At 34.3% G+C, this 16,435-nt stretch overlaps 1 protein-coding gene across 4 annotated transcripts in view; it reads right to left on the bottom strand.

Annotated features, from left to right (window-relative positions):
• Positions 1-16,435, bottom strand: part of LOC137757680 (ubiquitin carboxyl-terminal hydrolase 9X-like) — a 145,547-nt gene that overhangs the window by 12,536 nt on the left and 116,576 nt on the right. For all 4 annotated transcript variants that reach the window (XM_068534289.1, XM_068534290.1, XM_068534291.1 and 1 more), the window contains 7 exons: positions 16,048-16,270; positions 13,291-13,511; positions 10,936-11,126; positions 5,628-5,801; positions 2,640-2,781; positions 720-1,467; positions 210-333 (listed from right to left, as the gene is read on the bottom strand). In XM_068534289.1, coding sequence (XP_068390390.1) covers positions 210-333; positions 720-1,467; positions 2,640-2,781; positions 5,628-5,801; positions 10,936-11,126; positions 13,291-13,511; positions 16,048-16,270 — 1,823 coding nt within the window. The remainder of the gene's footprint in view (positions 1-209; positions 334-719; positions 1,468-2,639; positions 2,782-5,627; positions 5,802-10,935; positions 11,127-13,290; positions 13,512-16,047; positions 16,271-16,435) is intronic.

Raw genomic sequence — 16,435 nt, 5'->3', positions numbered from 1 at the left:
TAATAGAAACAGGAGCCAAACGTTGAATAATAAAAGGCACATTAAAATTAAGCATTTTAAATACAATTTCTCTCAACATTACTACCAAGATTTTTATCCTATATTTAAAATTTGAAGTAAGATTCCCACAGTTAGGGGAAAATAAAGCAACATAATAATGAACCATACGAACTCTAAGTACAAAGTAAATAAAATTCAAAGCCATGTACCAATCACTGGCAGGGCCACGAACTATTTTCTTGGTGTGAAATCCAGTGGTAAAGAGGAATCTAGCTGCAAGCTGAATACTAATCATAGTGATTTCTTCTGCTTCAGGCAACAAGTGATCTTGTCCTTAAATAAAAAGCACATGAACAGTCAAACACACTTTTGTTTAAATGTGTTTAAACAAAAGCTCCATGTTTAAAAAAATTCTTAGCCAAAAAGTAATCTTCAGCACTTACCTTAGTACTTAACCAATCCATGTTTCAAACTAATGCTTAGTGAAAACTCCCATTAAGTTAACAGCTCTTCTATGTTTCTAGATACTGACTATTCAAAGGTATGGGTATATTAAATACATGACTTTAAAATAACTGGCACTGAATATGCTGACACATTTAAAACAAAATGAGTCTAAATAATTTTATGAAAAAAAAGAAGGTAAAAGAATACTGAAGTAAAGCACTAAATACATATTGATACTTGATAAACTTCTAAGTTAAATTCCAGACACTTACCTGGAGCAGGGCTTAAGTAAACGCTGTTACACGTAAGCAGTTTTTTCACAAACTGAAAATATTCTAAACTGTACTGCATTCGGTTGTGCATGAACTGCACATTTTGTTTCCACACACTTCTCTCAATGGCTGGTGACATAATCTGATAGGGTTTTGTGATAGTTAGCTCTGATATATATCTTATCATTTCATCATCTTGGTCTATTGTGTCCATTCGCTCATAAAAGAGTATATAAGCATTCCACCACCTTTTCTGCCTCCTGTATGATATGCGCTTCATCATATGATCAAATACTTCTCCCATGTACTCTCCACCAAAACACTGATTTTTCATTTCTTCATCATCATCCATTTTACACTCTGTTACATCTCCATCATCAAATTTATACCAGCGATTTCTCTCACCATCTTTACCATTCCTCTGAATGATGTAGGAGTAATAATGTCCACCACTTGCTTGACCACTGTGTACAAGCACCCCCCCAAGTCTGTATTTTGTGCTACCTGCTGTCTCACATTCAGACTGCTCATTCTGTTGTATCAACTGAATCTCTGGGTTTACATCATCTCCTTCCAGCTTTGCAACACCTGATACTGTGTAAGGTTCCATGTCCAGCTCTCGTGGAAATTCAAAATAATCATTGAATTTAATTGCACATTCTCTTTCCCAGTCATAGTCAAATCGTTTCAATTGAATAGCAAGAACAGGAGGCAATTTTTTAATTAGCAACCGCTTTACTGTATCAACCTACAATAAATGGTAAATAATAAGTGAATGTTCTTCTATAACCCAAATAAAACAAAAGAATTTTAATAATACAATTTAAAACTTTATGATCCTCTAAATGTATTTACAAACAGATAAATGATAACATAATCAAGATCATTCATCACTACTGACTTTTTCTAAATACTTATACCAAGCCTAAAAATATGTAATCACTCATCTGTTGCAAATTATAAAAATTAGTGATATAAAAACTAATAACTAACTGGTTCCACACTCCCACTGCTAACTGATCATGTTACTTTTCTGACCTTTACTTTTATGTTAAATGAATAAAATCTGCTGTAAGCAAACTGAAGAAATACTGTAATAATATGCTAATATATATAGCACTTAGTGACAGATAACATGCTACATGCTGCATTTAATCCATACTACCTTCTGAAAAAGCGCTACCAAGGTTTCTAGTTTAAAATACATGGATTAAGAGTGGCAAGTTGTATAAGAAGAAACCACTCCAGCAGAAACTGTGTCAGAGCTATAGGTATGGCTTTAGATGCCACAATCTAAATGGTGTTTAAAATCAAAGCAGTTCAGGTAATAACTTCAAGATGAGAGGGTATGGTGGGCCCAGAAAAATATTTACTATTTATCATAGCATATGTATTTTCAAAGACATGTTATAGTTCCATCTCACAAACTGTTTAAGTGGCCACAAATAAAATTAGTTGGTGGTATCTAAAAATCAGATCTCATCTTTAAAACTGCAAGTAGTTCTGAAAATCTGCTGTAACCAAATAAAATTAGCACAGTGTTCTAAAGTTGAAGAATAAGCTTGAGTATGAAAGGGGAAAAATATTTTCTGTTAGCAATTCTTCAGGTTTGAAAAATTCAATGGCAATGTGTTTCAGGGCAGAAATGGAAAGTAACTGTGCAACTTTTAAACTACAAGAAAAAGTGATGTTAAGTTATTGTGACTTCTAAAATTAACCACCCAATTAAAAGGACTTTTCCTAATTTATTATTATTATTAGTTTCTTTCAATACTGTTTCCTTGACAAATCTTTTAATCAGTTATCATCTTGACTGCCACTGTAGCAAAGCAGAGGTAAAATCTGAGATTGAAAACAATTTTGATGTCTTCCAGCTATGTTAAATGCAATCATATTTACTAAAAAACAAACAATACATACCTTTTTATCACATTTTTCACAACGATATGCATTTGCACCTTCCAATAAATCTCCTTTGATATACTGTTCCAAAGAATCAAGAAGGTTTTGGTGATTTCTAATATCTACATTCAGAGTTGTAAAAGATTCTTCACACTCGTATCTAAAGACATTATTTAAGAAACATTAAAAGGATTTATTCCTTAGGTTTCTAAACACTGTCGTTAAGTTGTGAACTTGACAAAAAACACATTTGCAGTATTTACTGTACCATGTCAAATGCATTAGTCACAGTGTTATTCGTAAGTTAACAGTTGTCTTTCCCTGGTCATTTACTTTGTACTGGGCGATGCATCAGACTCTTTAAACACAGTATTGCTTACCTTCACCTTCAAAAAAAAACCTCCTAGAGATATGTTATCTGTCCCTCTTTTATAGATACAGAAACTGTAGTGGGGGCGTGGGTGATGGTGAAAGAGGTGACAAAGAGATTAATATGGCCCAGTTTACTACACAGAGTGTGATGTGAAGCCAGGCTTGTCTGGCCTCACTGCTTAAGTTCTTTATATTCTTTCACACAGCTACCTTTGTTATTTAAGTAGCAGTAATTCATGGCAAGGTAAAGGTAAACATTCATCAAGTTTAGAAAAAAGGCTATTTATGAGCTGAATTTTTAAATGTTCCTCCACATGTGTAATACAAATAGCAACTAATATTTTGGCACTTAGATGCCAAGTTCTCGCCTAATGCACAAGTTCAACTATCCAACATACTTGCATGTCTCTAGTATTCAGTTCTACAGAGTCATAAAAAAATTTGTAAAAAGAGTAAGTGATGTGGGATGGAGTGAGCAACCCACATTCTGATGATTCTCTACAAAAGGGGCTTTCAGGAATTTCTGATGACACATTATTAAACTCAGAAAACATTATCAACCATTAAATCCACTGATCCAACCAATATATCAAGAGTACCTGGGAATCCCCTGGCAGTCCAGTGGTTAGGAATCCGTGTTTTCGCTGCCGCAGGCCCGGGTTCAATCCTGGTCAGGGAATTAAGATCCCACAAGCCGCATGGCACAGTCAAAAAAAAAAGAGTGCCCACCATGTGTAGAGCATAGGGGATATTATGTTTTAGACAGTCCTTCATATTTAGAAACTTGTAATTCAGAAAGACAAAACACAGAAGTATTTATAAATGGCTTATTACACATGTTTCTACTGTGATAGAAACCTGTCCACAGAGGAGAAAAAGGTCTTAGGAGATAAACTGAGATTAACAGTTTCTCTTGCAATTTGGGACACCCTAAAAAAACAATGTTCTATAATACTAGAAAGACTTGAGACTCTTACATACTCCTAAAATGTCTAGTAAGACTAATTTTGTTGGAATGTGTACTTCATTTGCACAAGACACTTCCATTTGGCAGAGCAAAAGAATTCACAAGTAACTCTGACTAAAAAAACTGAGGACTGATAAGAACACATGACAAAGAGCTGGATTTTCATTGTTCATCTAATGTAAAATATCTTTCATAAGAATACAAAGTTGGCCAAGCTAGGTGAATCAATGACTCCCCATCTTCCAAACTAATGGCACTGTAACATGGTAAGAGTTTCTCATTTATGTGAATATTACCTTTCCTCAACTCATTTCCCTAATTTCAAAAAAATCTGCTTTATCCACTTACACCAAACTAATGTTTACAGAATAACAGAGTGGCTTTTATTTTATTTTAATTAATTAATTAACTTTTGGCTGCACTGCGTCTTTGTTGCTGTGCATGGGCTTTCTCTAGTTGCGGCGAGTAGAGGCTACTCTCTTCATTGTGGTGCGTGGGCATCTCATTGTGGTGGCTTCTCTTGTTGTGGAGCATGGGCTCTAGGCGCTTGGGCTTCAATAGCTGTGGCACGCCGGCTCTAGAGCAGGCTCAGCAGTTGTGGCACATGGGTTTAGTTTCTCCACGGCATGTGGGATCTTCCCAGACCAGGGATCGAACCTGTGCCCCTGCAATGGCTGGCGGATTCTTAACCACTGTGCCACCAGGGAAGTCCCTAGAGTAGCTTTTAGAAAATACTATCTTATTTTGATTATTTGGGTGAGAAAGAATTTCCTTTCTGTGTTATATGAATGTGTAACAAGAAGTCCCACACAATAGGCATGATATGAGTGTCCATCGTTAAACCTTCTGAACTACTAATAACCAAGAATTCTTTAATTATTTTCATTAGGAACCCATAGTAAATCAATCTCTTCTAATTTGCTCCAAAACACAGAATAATGTCTTGTCAACTCTTGCTAATGATCTGATGTGCAAACATACCTAACGCATCTCACGAATGATAAGAATCAATGGTAATTTTAAATCTCTATAGAAAATTCCAGACCTACCAGTTATCTTCTAAAGTTGCTGTTTGTTTGCTTGTTTATTTATTTATATATATTTTTAAAAGGTGTTGGGTAACTAACTAAACTCCAAACACCCAGGGAAGCGTGCTAAAGATAACTAACATTTAATTAGTGCTTACTATATGCCAGGTTTCATTCACGAGGATTTTTTTTTTTCTTTGCCGCTCTGCCCAGCTTACAGCATCTTAATTCTCCAATCAGGGATCAAACCCGTGCCCCCTGCAGTGGAAGTGATGAGTCTTAACCACTGAACTACCAGGGAATTCCCTAAAGTTACTGTATTGTAGACATTTCAATTATTGTTTTCATTATAACAGCCAGGTAAATATCTTTATGTAGATTTAAGGAAAAATTGCCATTTTATTTCCTCAGATATGACAAAATATAAGAATGTAAGAGAAAAATAATGAGATACTGAGAGTAACAAGAACTAAATGCTACTGAAAAAAAAACAACCCACAAAACAGTGGGGTATAACATAAGAATGTAATATTTGGTACTCTGCTTTCATACATATGTATTGGTAAAAATTTTATTTATACTATTAAAAAAAGAAAGACCCATACAAAGTACATATTAAAAATGTCAACTAGTACTTACCTATGTGGGCAGCCTTGGCAAATCTTCTGATCAGCAAAGGAACCTCCCAAGACTTGACTTAGCACAGCTGGATGTCCTAAAGCTTTTAAAGCTTCATCTAAACTATCCACCAAAGAATTAAAAAACTCTAAGGCATCGTGTTGTTCACGAAGATTAACAGGTTCACCCCAAAGCCTAAGAGAAAAAACGGAACAAAACAAATTGTAGTCTCCACCCCCAGAATATCTGTATTTTATTTTTCTAAACAACAAAAATGACAATGACATTAGAAATGTAAGTTGAGGCTTTATCCATTTACACAGGAAGCAGAAGTAAATCAATGCATGCTATGTATTGGGTGGCTACAGTAATGGAAGTGAAGCTCATAGTAAAACTGGTACTACAGTGCCAGGCACTCAGAATGGTGCTTCCTTTATGAAGCAGTAGAGTCACGTATTTTGAATTCAAGTAAAGAGAGCATTAACATGAGAAGGAAAACAGTCTTATATAGATGTTATAACGACTACTTTGTTATTTAATTCTGCTTAAATTTTGGAGGCTATATTGCAATGTTCACAGCCATTTATTCCTAACTAAAGTGATTTTTCCAAATGAAAAGAGAAACATTTGCTCTGTTCTAGAGTGAATGTATTTTCTGTAATTTGAATGGACTTAAAACTTAAGCCAACCGAGCCAGAGAAAACAAAATTCCAATTGTGTACACAAGATGAGAACCACTGCTGTAAAAGCAAAGTCATGCTGGAAGATCAAAAACAACATCTAATTTAATATTTACAGAATAATATACATAAGAGAATAGAAATACATTCATTTTTAGCAAAAGACAAGGCAAAATTTTAAACCTGCTAAGGAGGTTTATTTTCTTTTGTGTGTGGTGTGCTTTTACAATTTAAAACATTAGCTACTAATTTAAAAAATTAATTTTAAATTTACATAGAGTAACATTCAATCTTTTTGGAGCACACTATGTGATCTTTATAAATCACAGGCAGTTGTGTAACAACCACCACTATCAAGATACTAAACCGTAACTCAATTTCCCCACCAAATTTCACAATGCTACTAATAGTCAAACCGTTCTGGACCCCTATTTCCTTAAAACCAACTTTTTAAAGCTTCACAGTAACCCAATCAAGATACTCTTTTCTGAAGTTACATGAATTTGTTCTTTTAACTTTCTTTGTATTAGTGATTATAGTTTACTTTTTTCTACCATTTTATATTTTTTAAAAATTAATTTTACTTTGAGATAATTGGAGAATCACCTATTTTATTGCTTTACATTCACATCAGCAATAGGTGACCCATATTCTTTGCATCCTGGTCAGCACTGAATGCTCTCATCCTTTAACCTTTTTTTTTTTTTTGGCCGTGCCACTATGACTTTAGTGTCAGCCCAAGAAACCACAGCCAAATCCAGTGTCATGAGGCTTCCCTCACTTTTTCTTTTAAAAGTCTTACAGCTTATCTCATGTTTAGGTATTTGGTCCATTTAGTAAAGGTGTAATGATGAAAGACTCAAACCTACCCTCCAAGATCAGGAATAAGGGCAAGGATGCCTGTTTTCTTCACTTTTATCAATACAGCACTACAAGTTCTAGTCAGACCAACTAGGCAAGAGTAAGAAATAAAGGCATCCAAATGAGAAATCCTAAAGATTCAACCAAAATCTGCTAGAATTTGGCAAATTCAGTGAAGTTGAGAGATTTAAAAATCAACACCTAAACATCAGTATGGAAGGTTATTATTAATGCATACAGAATTTCAACTTAGGAAGATGAAAAAAGTTCTTAAGATGGATGGCGGTACACACAATATGAATGTACATACCTAGTGCCACTGAACTATAAACTTGAAAACATCTGAAATGGTAAAATTTTTGTTTCATACATTTTACCACAGCAAAACAATTAGTAAACTGGAGTAAAAGAAAAAACAGGTAAAAACAATTTCATCAAAATTTAAAGTGAAAAGACAAGATGGGAAAAAATATTTGTAAATCATTTATATTAAAAACTTAGGGCTTCCCTGGTGGCGCAGTGGTTGGGAGTCTGCCTGCCAATGCGGGGGACATCGGTTCGGGCCCTGGTCTGGGAGGATCCCACATGCCGCGGAGCGGCTGGGCCCGTGAGCCACAACTGCTGAGCCTGCGCGTCTGGAGCCTGTGCTCCGCAGCGGGAGAGGCCGCGATGGTGAGAGGCCCGCGCACTGCGATGAGGAGTGGCCCCCGCTTGCCGCAACTGGAGAAAGCCCTCGCACAGAAACGAAGACCCAACACAGCCATAAATAAATAAATAAATAAATTAAAAAAAAAAAAAAACTTAGTATGATGACTATAGAAAGAACTGTTATAAAACAACAACAAAAAGACAATGTATACTTGAATACACATGTTCCTCAACAAAATATACAAATTGTCAAAGCCCAATAGACATATGACAGGATGCTCAACATTATTAGTCATTAGGGAAACACAAATTAAAACCACAATGATATACCACTTCATACCCACTTGAAAGGCTATAATTTAAAAAAAAAAAAACAAAAACAACAAAACAACATACACCAAAAAACCAAAACCTAAACAACACAAAACCCCCACATATATTGGCATGCATGCTGAAAACCTGTAACCCTCATACTCTGCTGGTGGGAAAATAAACTGGTATAAGGGATGTGGACGAGTTTGGTGATTCCGCAAAAGGTTAAACGCATAACCGCCATATGATCCAACAACTGCACTGCTAGATATTAAAAGAAATTTAGGGGCTTCCCTGGTGGCGCAGTGGTTGAGAGTCTGCCTGCCAATGCAGGGGACACGGGTTCAAGCCCTGGTCTGGGAGGATCCCATATGCCGCGGAGCAACTAAGCCCGTGAACCACAACTGCTGAGCCCGCACGTCTGGAGCCTGTGCTCCGCAACAGGAGAGGCCGCGACGGTGAGAGGCCCATGCACCGCGATGAGGAGTGGCCCCCGCTTGCCGCAACTAGAGGAAGCCCTCGCACAGAAATGAGGACCCAACACAGTTAAAAATAAAATAAATAAATAAAAAATAAAAATAAAGGAATTCCTAAAAAAAAAAAGAAATTTAAAAAATTAAGTACACACAAAAACTTACACAGTATGACTGTTCATGGAAGTACTGTACTATTAACAATAGCTAAAAGAGGGAAACTATCCAAAGATCAATTGATGAGTGCATCACCAAAAATATGGAGTAGTCATAAACAATGGATTATCAATCAGCCATGAAACAAAGTTCTGATACATGCTACAACATGGATGCACCTTAAATATATGCTTAAAGAAACTATACCCCATATACCATACTGTGTGATTGAATTTATTTAAAATACTCAAAACAGGCAAATTCGTACCCAGAATGCTATTTTTTTTGGTTGCAAGAAGGGGAGACAGGGAATGACTCTTTAATAGGCATGGGAGTTTCTTTCTGGATGGTGAGAATATTCTGGAAGAAGACAGTGGGATGATGGTACTAGTGATCATACAAACATTCTGAATGTAATATGTGTCACTGAACTGTATACTTTTAAATGGTTACAATGGTGAATTTTATATAAACTTTGCCAAAAAGAAAAAACACATTAAGAGCACACTGTGTGTCTCTTAATGATTATAGGTAGTACAAAAGTGCTGTGAGCTTTCCACCATTGTATGGAGGGAATAAGTGTTTAGACAAAAATCATAAACATATATTTAAGTACACATTAGGATTTAGAACATTCAAATACAAACATTGTAATTTTGTATTACGAGGAAAACTATACACACCTATATATCTAGCTATATCTATAGGTAGAAATATGTAGATACAGATACATTCATGTATACAGTTTTGCTATCTAATTATAATTATATATACATGCACACATACAAATAATTGAGTGAAAGATTTTAAGATAAAAGCTCATAGTATAGTAATCTGGAAGAACAAGAACATAAATGTTGACTAGAATACAAAAGAAAATCTTGAGTCAGGATAAAGGTATGAAAAAAATCAGTACAGTAACAGGTGGAGAAAAGAGAGAGGTATTTCTTAGGTGACAGAACTGAAAGAGGAAAGGTACATATCTGGTAGAAAATGTTATAAACACAAATCACTCTTATGACCAAGGTTGAGAGTTTAATTTGTAGAACACATAAAGTTATATTGAAAGATAATGGGGGTCACCATACTAAAAATTTGTGAGTTTCAAAAGAAATCTAAGTGATATCCTAATACATATAAAAAGGGTACTACCCTGACTGAAACAGAGGGTGACCCAGAAGTCAGATGATCCCTTTGCTTGCCCACCTCAAATTTACTTAGGAGTTACTCTGCTGACATAATTCTAAACTCCTATAAAAGACTGCAGCCTTGTTCTACACAGTAACTAGAGCTGTGTAGTTACAGCTGTAGTGGGCATGACACAAGACAGGTCTCGATAAAATTTGTGAAAAAAAAGAAATGACATCAAAATGTAACTGAACTTTTAAAATATAAAAATAGAACAAACTTTATTGGTCACTTGAGTAGGATGCTAAGAAACTGTATGATTACTTTTTAAACATAAAAGGAAAAATAAAACAGTATCTATCCTAGTTTTCATGTAGATATGTATGTTAAGGTTAGTTATCTAATTGATGAGGGACACTTCTATTTATGATGACTGAGTGGCTCTTTCATATCACAAACAGAAAGATACACATTTTATATCTTCCCGAAGGGAATAAAATCACCATCTATGAAACAGTATTGCCCACTGCAAATGGGGAATAACATACTTGAATCTGCTCAAGCCTCTTAATCATGGTTAAGAAAAGTATAGCCCATGAGTCAAGTCCAGTCCATTGCCGACATAGCATCCCAGAGCTAAGAATGGTTTTATATATACTAAATGACTGGAAAAAAAATCAAAATAGTATTTCATGACAAGTGAAAACAATATGAATTTCAAATTGCAGTGTCCATAAACAGAGCTTTATTGTAACAGAGCCACACCTTATTCATTTATGTATTGTTTATGGTTGTTTTCTTGTTGTAACAGTAGAGTTGAGTAGGTGTGACAGACCATATGACCTGCCAACCTAAAAAATACAGGGACAGAGACAAAGAAAATACTGAAAAACAACTCCAGAATGCAATTAGGAAAATCCAGACTGTGGGACGTTTTCCAGGGCAAAGTACCTAGCTTCTTTATTGGTAACTGCAGACAAACAAACAAAAATGCAAACAAAATAACCCCCACCCTGACTCAGTATACTGAGATTTTTATAAAACTGAAATCATCATTCACCCATAATTTACCTGAACTGTTTCCAAAATCCTCTGGGCACATAGTATTGCAGCCGGGAAGCAGCTAAATGACCAAAGATGATCTGAAGGTGTCTCAAAACACCAATATTGTACTCTTTCCTATCTTCTGTTTTACTTAATGCTGGTTTGTCTTCAAACTGATGAGGGTATCCAAATACATCATCTCGGGGATCAACATTACTCTGAAGGTGAAAAAAATATCATTGATAATCTAATCTAACTTTAAAGGTAGAGTGAAATAAGTTGAGACAAATACAAATAAATGAAAAATGATTTGTATTATTTTATACTCCAAATATCTAAAGCACTTAACATTCATTTTGTAATATTAGTGCTTACACCCACAAATTCACAGGAGGGTTACCATTTAAAAAAGCATTAAAAACTGTAATATTTTTTGGAGATAGTGTAAGAAACAAAGGTTTAGTTGAGTAGACTAGACTGGAGACAAGTGAGTGCTTTATACAAAAGCTTTGGGGAAATAAGTTACTTAGCCTTTCTAGGATTCAGTTTTTTCTTGTGAGATAACACATTCTTCACAGATTATATGAGGTAAATTATGTGACATGATGTGAATTATTAATATTCAGTAAGTATAGAAATTAAGAGTACCTTTGGTAGAAACAGAAGCATAGACAGAGCTCTAAAGGTCTTAATCACTCTAAATTCTCATGAAGAATTTAGTTGTTTTACAGAAAAGTGAGTATCTTTTTATATTCTTTGCTCTGCATCTGCAGCTTATGGTAGGAAAGTAAATACCCAGTTCCTGCCCTTGAAAAGCTCACAGTCCAGGAAAAGAAACTAGTAAACAGGCAGATAATTGCACTATCGTGGTGAGACAACATAAAGCACATGGATCAAGCAGCAAAGGTAGATGCACAGTTTGAAATTCTAGTATTTTTTTCTGCCTTACTTTCTTTTTCGGAATATATTGTATAAAAAATTATATATTTTGTATATATATTTTGTATATATATTGTATAAAAAATGTATATTTTTTAAAAGACTAATTGATTATTTATTTATGGCCATGTAGGATCTTAGTTGTGCAATGTGGGATCTTTCGTTGTGGCATGCGGGCTCTTTGTTGTGGTGCTTGGGCTTCTCTCTAGTTGTGACATGTGGGTTTTCTCTTCTCTAGTTGTGGCGTGCAGCCTCCAGGGCACGTGGGCTTAGGTGCCATGCGGCATGTGGGATCTTAGTTCCCTGACCAGGGATCGAACCTGTGTCCCGTGCATTTCAAGGCAGCTTCTTTTACCACTGGACCACCTGGGAAGTCCCTCATGTCCATGTTTAACTTAGCATCCTAGTAGTAACATGGGTTACAGAACTAGGTATTTAAAATTCCAATTTTCTTTCAAACAGTGGTTGTTAATCACGTATTGGTGTGTGCACCCCATATGGTGATTCTAAGAAAAAGTAAACCTACCCAGACCCTAATGCCTGGATGGTGTGATTAATCAGATCTGAGAAGAGTAAAGTTAGGTTTATGTTTCAGAATATCTCTAAGTGATGGACCACTATTCTAGAGCCAATCTAGTCTTGGCGAGAGAAGGAAAGAAACATAGGAATGAAGGGAAAAGCATTCACATTTTGAATATTCTGTCTTTTCAATTAATTCCTAGAAATTTATGTGAATGAAAAAGTGAAAGATTTTAAAAAACCAGTTTCTGTATAAACGTAACCAAAAGTCCTCTGTATTTATGTACTTAAGAGCTACATTTTAATTACATGTACTCTGACCTCCCACTGAAACCCAGCTTTTCTGTTGCTTTGTTCTGCACTGGATACTCTTGATAGGGAGCCTGATTATCTACTCTTGTTACCTAATACTATTAATAACACTATGTAGCATTATTTAAAGTAGCAAACAAATTTTGTTTCCTTACCAGAAAAAAACATTACCTGAGGAAAATATTTAAAGTATCCCAAGAATAAGCACAGATTATAAAAATGGTAAATGATACAAGACGTGGAATCAATTAAATGGAATCATTACTTTGAATAGTTAAAGCATGAAAACATAATTTCATTACTTTAAATGAAGATATTTATCACTTTATAAACACCAAATTATACTTACCATGTCCCACAAGACATGACTACATTAACTGCTGCTTTTAAAAAACAGAAAACGTGTGACAAAGATTATCAACTTGAAGTTTAAAATCTATTAGATAATGAGTACTATAATGTGCCAGAGACAGTAGCTCAGAGATTTTTGTTCTATCATCAAATGTACTTCAAAAAAACCCTATGAGAAGTACAGTATTCTAAGACAGAAAAACAGTATCTGATATGAATATCTTACAACACACAAAAAAAGAATTTATACTTAAAACTTACCTCACTGTCCTGCTTCTCATCACCAAACATATCATCATCTATATCACTACCTGTGCCTTCGATTGCAAGAATACTGTTCCTAATGGAAGGAATCATGTATAGCTGCTGGATCACAGAATTCATATAACAAGTAGCACCAGCATTTTTAAGTCCCACAAATCCTTTTGGTGGGCGGGGTCCAACAGGTGGTAGATATTCCCACTCAGTAAGTGTTTCACAAGCTAAGAGAAGAAAAAAAGATCCTCATAACGTGAAAATAATGATTCTGCCCACTGACAGCTCTGTTCTACTGACAAACTAAAATCAGCACATTGAAAGAGAGTACACTAAGAGAGTACATTATTTTAATTATATATGCCACTACACAGATCTTTAATATAGAAGTACTGAGTTGCTTTTATGATAGTCTTCTTAGAGAGACATATAAGATGGTATTATTAAATTTCTTGGGGTAACCATTGTCTTTGCTTTAAGTACTTTCAATACACTGTGATCAAAACTTTAAATAAAAACATTACAATTTCACACCCACCAGAATAATTTTAAAAATTAAAAAAATAATAAAAACAGACAACAAAAAGCACTGGGATTCTCCAACATGCTGGTGGGGTATGTAAAATGAAGATGAGACATGCAACATGCAAAAAAGTTTGGCAGTTCTCCATGTAGTTACCATATGATTCAGCAATTTTACTCCAATATATCTATTCAAAAGAAATGAAAAAATGTATCTACACGAAACATGCACATGGATGTTCATAGCAGCATTCTTCATAATAGTAAAAAAGGTGGATTTAAAAAAAAAAACCCCACATGTTCATCAGGTGATAAATGGATAAATTAAACGTAGTATATATCTACACAACGTACTATTATTCAGCAACAAAAAAAGAACAGGAATACAATTCTGACATATACTACAACATGGATGAACACTGAAAACATTATGCTAAGTGAAAGAAGGGAGTCATGAACGACTACATATTTTATGACTCTGCTTATATGGAATATCCAGAATAAGCTAATTTATAGGGAAAAAAAACTAGTACTGCGTAAGGCTGAGGTGGGAGGGACAGGTAGCGGAAGAAGACCAGGGTGATTGGTAAAGGGCACAAAAATTCTTTTGGGGATAATGAAAATGTTCTGAAATTAAATTAAGTGATGGATGCAAAACTCTGGAAGTAGACTAAAAACCACTGAAGTTGTATGCTTACATACAAAAAAGTGAACTTTTTGTATGTAAATTATATCTCAATAAAGTTATTTAAAACAACAAAAAACCATGTGACTTTATACATATATATAAATTTAAAATTTTTAGTTTAAATTACCTATTTTATATATTAAGTTATAAACTAATTAGTGATAAAGTGATTTAAGATCACTTAAGGTTCAAGCCACAGTTCCACATCACAAAAACTTTAACTTTTGCATCAATATGTTTCCTTCCTCGTAACACAGTAAGAGTAAACACTACTTTGCCTATACCCAGTTTTATAATATTTTCAGGAGCCAATGAGACAGTATATCTGAAAGGTCTGTGAGAACTGTAAATCACTTTATAAGCCTTGCCACCTATCATGTAACCAAAAATATCCTAAACATTAATCACTAACTTGGAGATGGATTACATAAAGTATACTGAACTGCAAATTATACAGCCAATAACTGAATTACATAGATCTTTATTATGGTGATAGATATATTACTAAATGTAAAACAAATAAAACAATATGAAGAACCGTGTGTGCAGCATATTCCCTTTTACGTTAGGAAAAAAACTAAGCAAAGAGCTATCCATAGGTACAACTTGCATATGCAGACAATCTCTGAACCAGGATTGGGTAGGAAGTTAGTATGTTTAGCATATATCTTCTTTTATATGTGAATAATATAACCATGAAATTCTTAACCTAAATAAGTTATTTTAAAAAAAAAAAGTTCTCAAAAATCTCCTCTCTTTATGTAGATTCCACACTACAAATAAATAAGTTCAGCTAGAAACTCCTAAAATGTGATTGAAAACTTTACACTCTATAAGACAGCATAAGAAAGATAATTTCAGATGTTCTTAAAGAATTAGTATTGGATACTGTACATTACATTGCCATGCCTTGGTTTTCTCTTCAAATTAATTAGATTTTATGATCTTATTTTCTGTTACTTTTACTTACACTCCTCCCTTTTGAGTTTCAGTTCTTACAAGATCTAAAGACAGCTTCCTACTTCATGGGACTGATGTTGGCATTAATTAAGAAAAAAATAAAATGCACGAAAATGTTATCTTCTCACATTCTGATCTTCAAAACTACAACTTTTGTAAAAGTCAGATCAAAGTATCATTAAGGAACCTCTAAGTGAGATGCTGAAATTCCTTCCAATGCATGTCACGCATTTTAAGTTTTAAGTATAAAAGTCTGTAGCATCAAATCTGGCTTATTACCCTGGAATTTGGATTTTATTTCATATATGATGAAATAAAGCATTTTGCCAAGTTACCTGAATCATCTACAGGAAGACATTTAAATGTACATTTGGAAATTTTTCTGTATAGAGGTTCTGTGGTCATAATGGTCTCAATTATATATGATTATAAAAATCATTACACTAGTTGCTAAAAACAAACACAAGTTAAACGTTTTCCTAAAGAAAAAACACAGAAATTTTAAACACAGAAATATTACTAACATATTAAACACAGAAATATTAAACACAAATATTACTAACAGAAACAGCTTTCCAAGTTAAAATACTTACTAGTTATTGCTGTGCCTATGTAATACATTTCAGTCAAACAGTCTACTATCTGTTTGAGATTCGTTACACAGCCAACAGCTAATGCTACAAGTAGTTCAAACCCAGCATTGATGGTAGCTGGTGAACTACACACTGGGATAGCCTGGTCAGCTGGTAGTTCTCCACTTCTCATACAATGCAGGTAAACTTTGGAGGCAGGAAAGATGAAATCATCAATTAATTCCTAAAGAGTTGAAAAAAACAGATCACATATTGTTAGCAGTAATATTTACTTTAGGAAAAAATGTCCCTTGGAAGGAAATAGTCTTCTAATTATTTGTTTGATACACTTAAATATCTCATTATCTCAAATACAATTTTGGATTTTCAAATAAAATAAAATTATATT

The sequence above is a fragment of the Eschrichtius robustus genome, assembly GCF_028021215.1.
Source record: "Eschrichtius robustus isolate mEscRob2 chromosome Y unlocalized genomic scaffold, mEscRob2.pri SUPER_Y_unloc_3, whole genome shotgun sequence".
In the NCBI taxonomy this organism is placed as follows: Eukaryota; Metazoa; Chordata; class Mammalia; order Artiodactyla; family Eschrichtiidae; genus Eschrichtius; species Eschrichtius robustus.
Note: the sequence above shows the minus strand (reverse complement) of the source record. Positions and strands in the feature narration are given on the sequence as shown.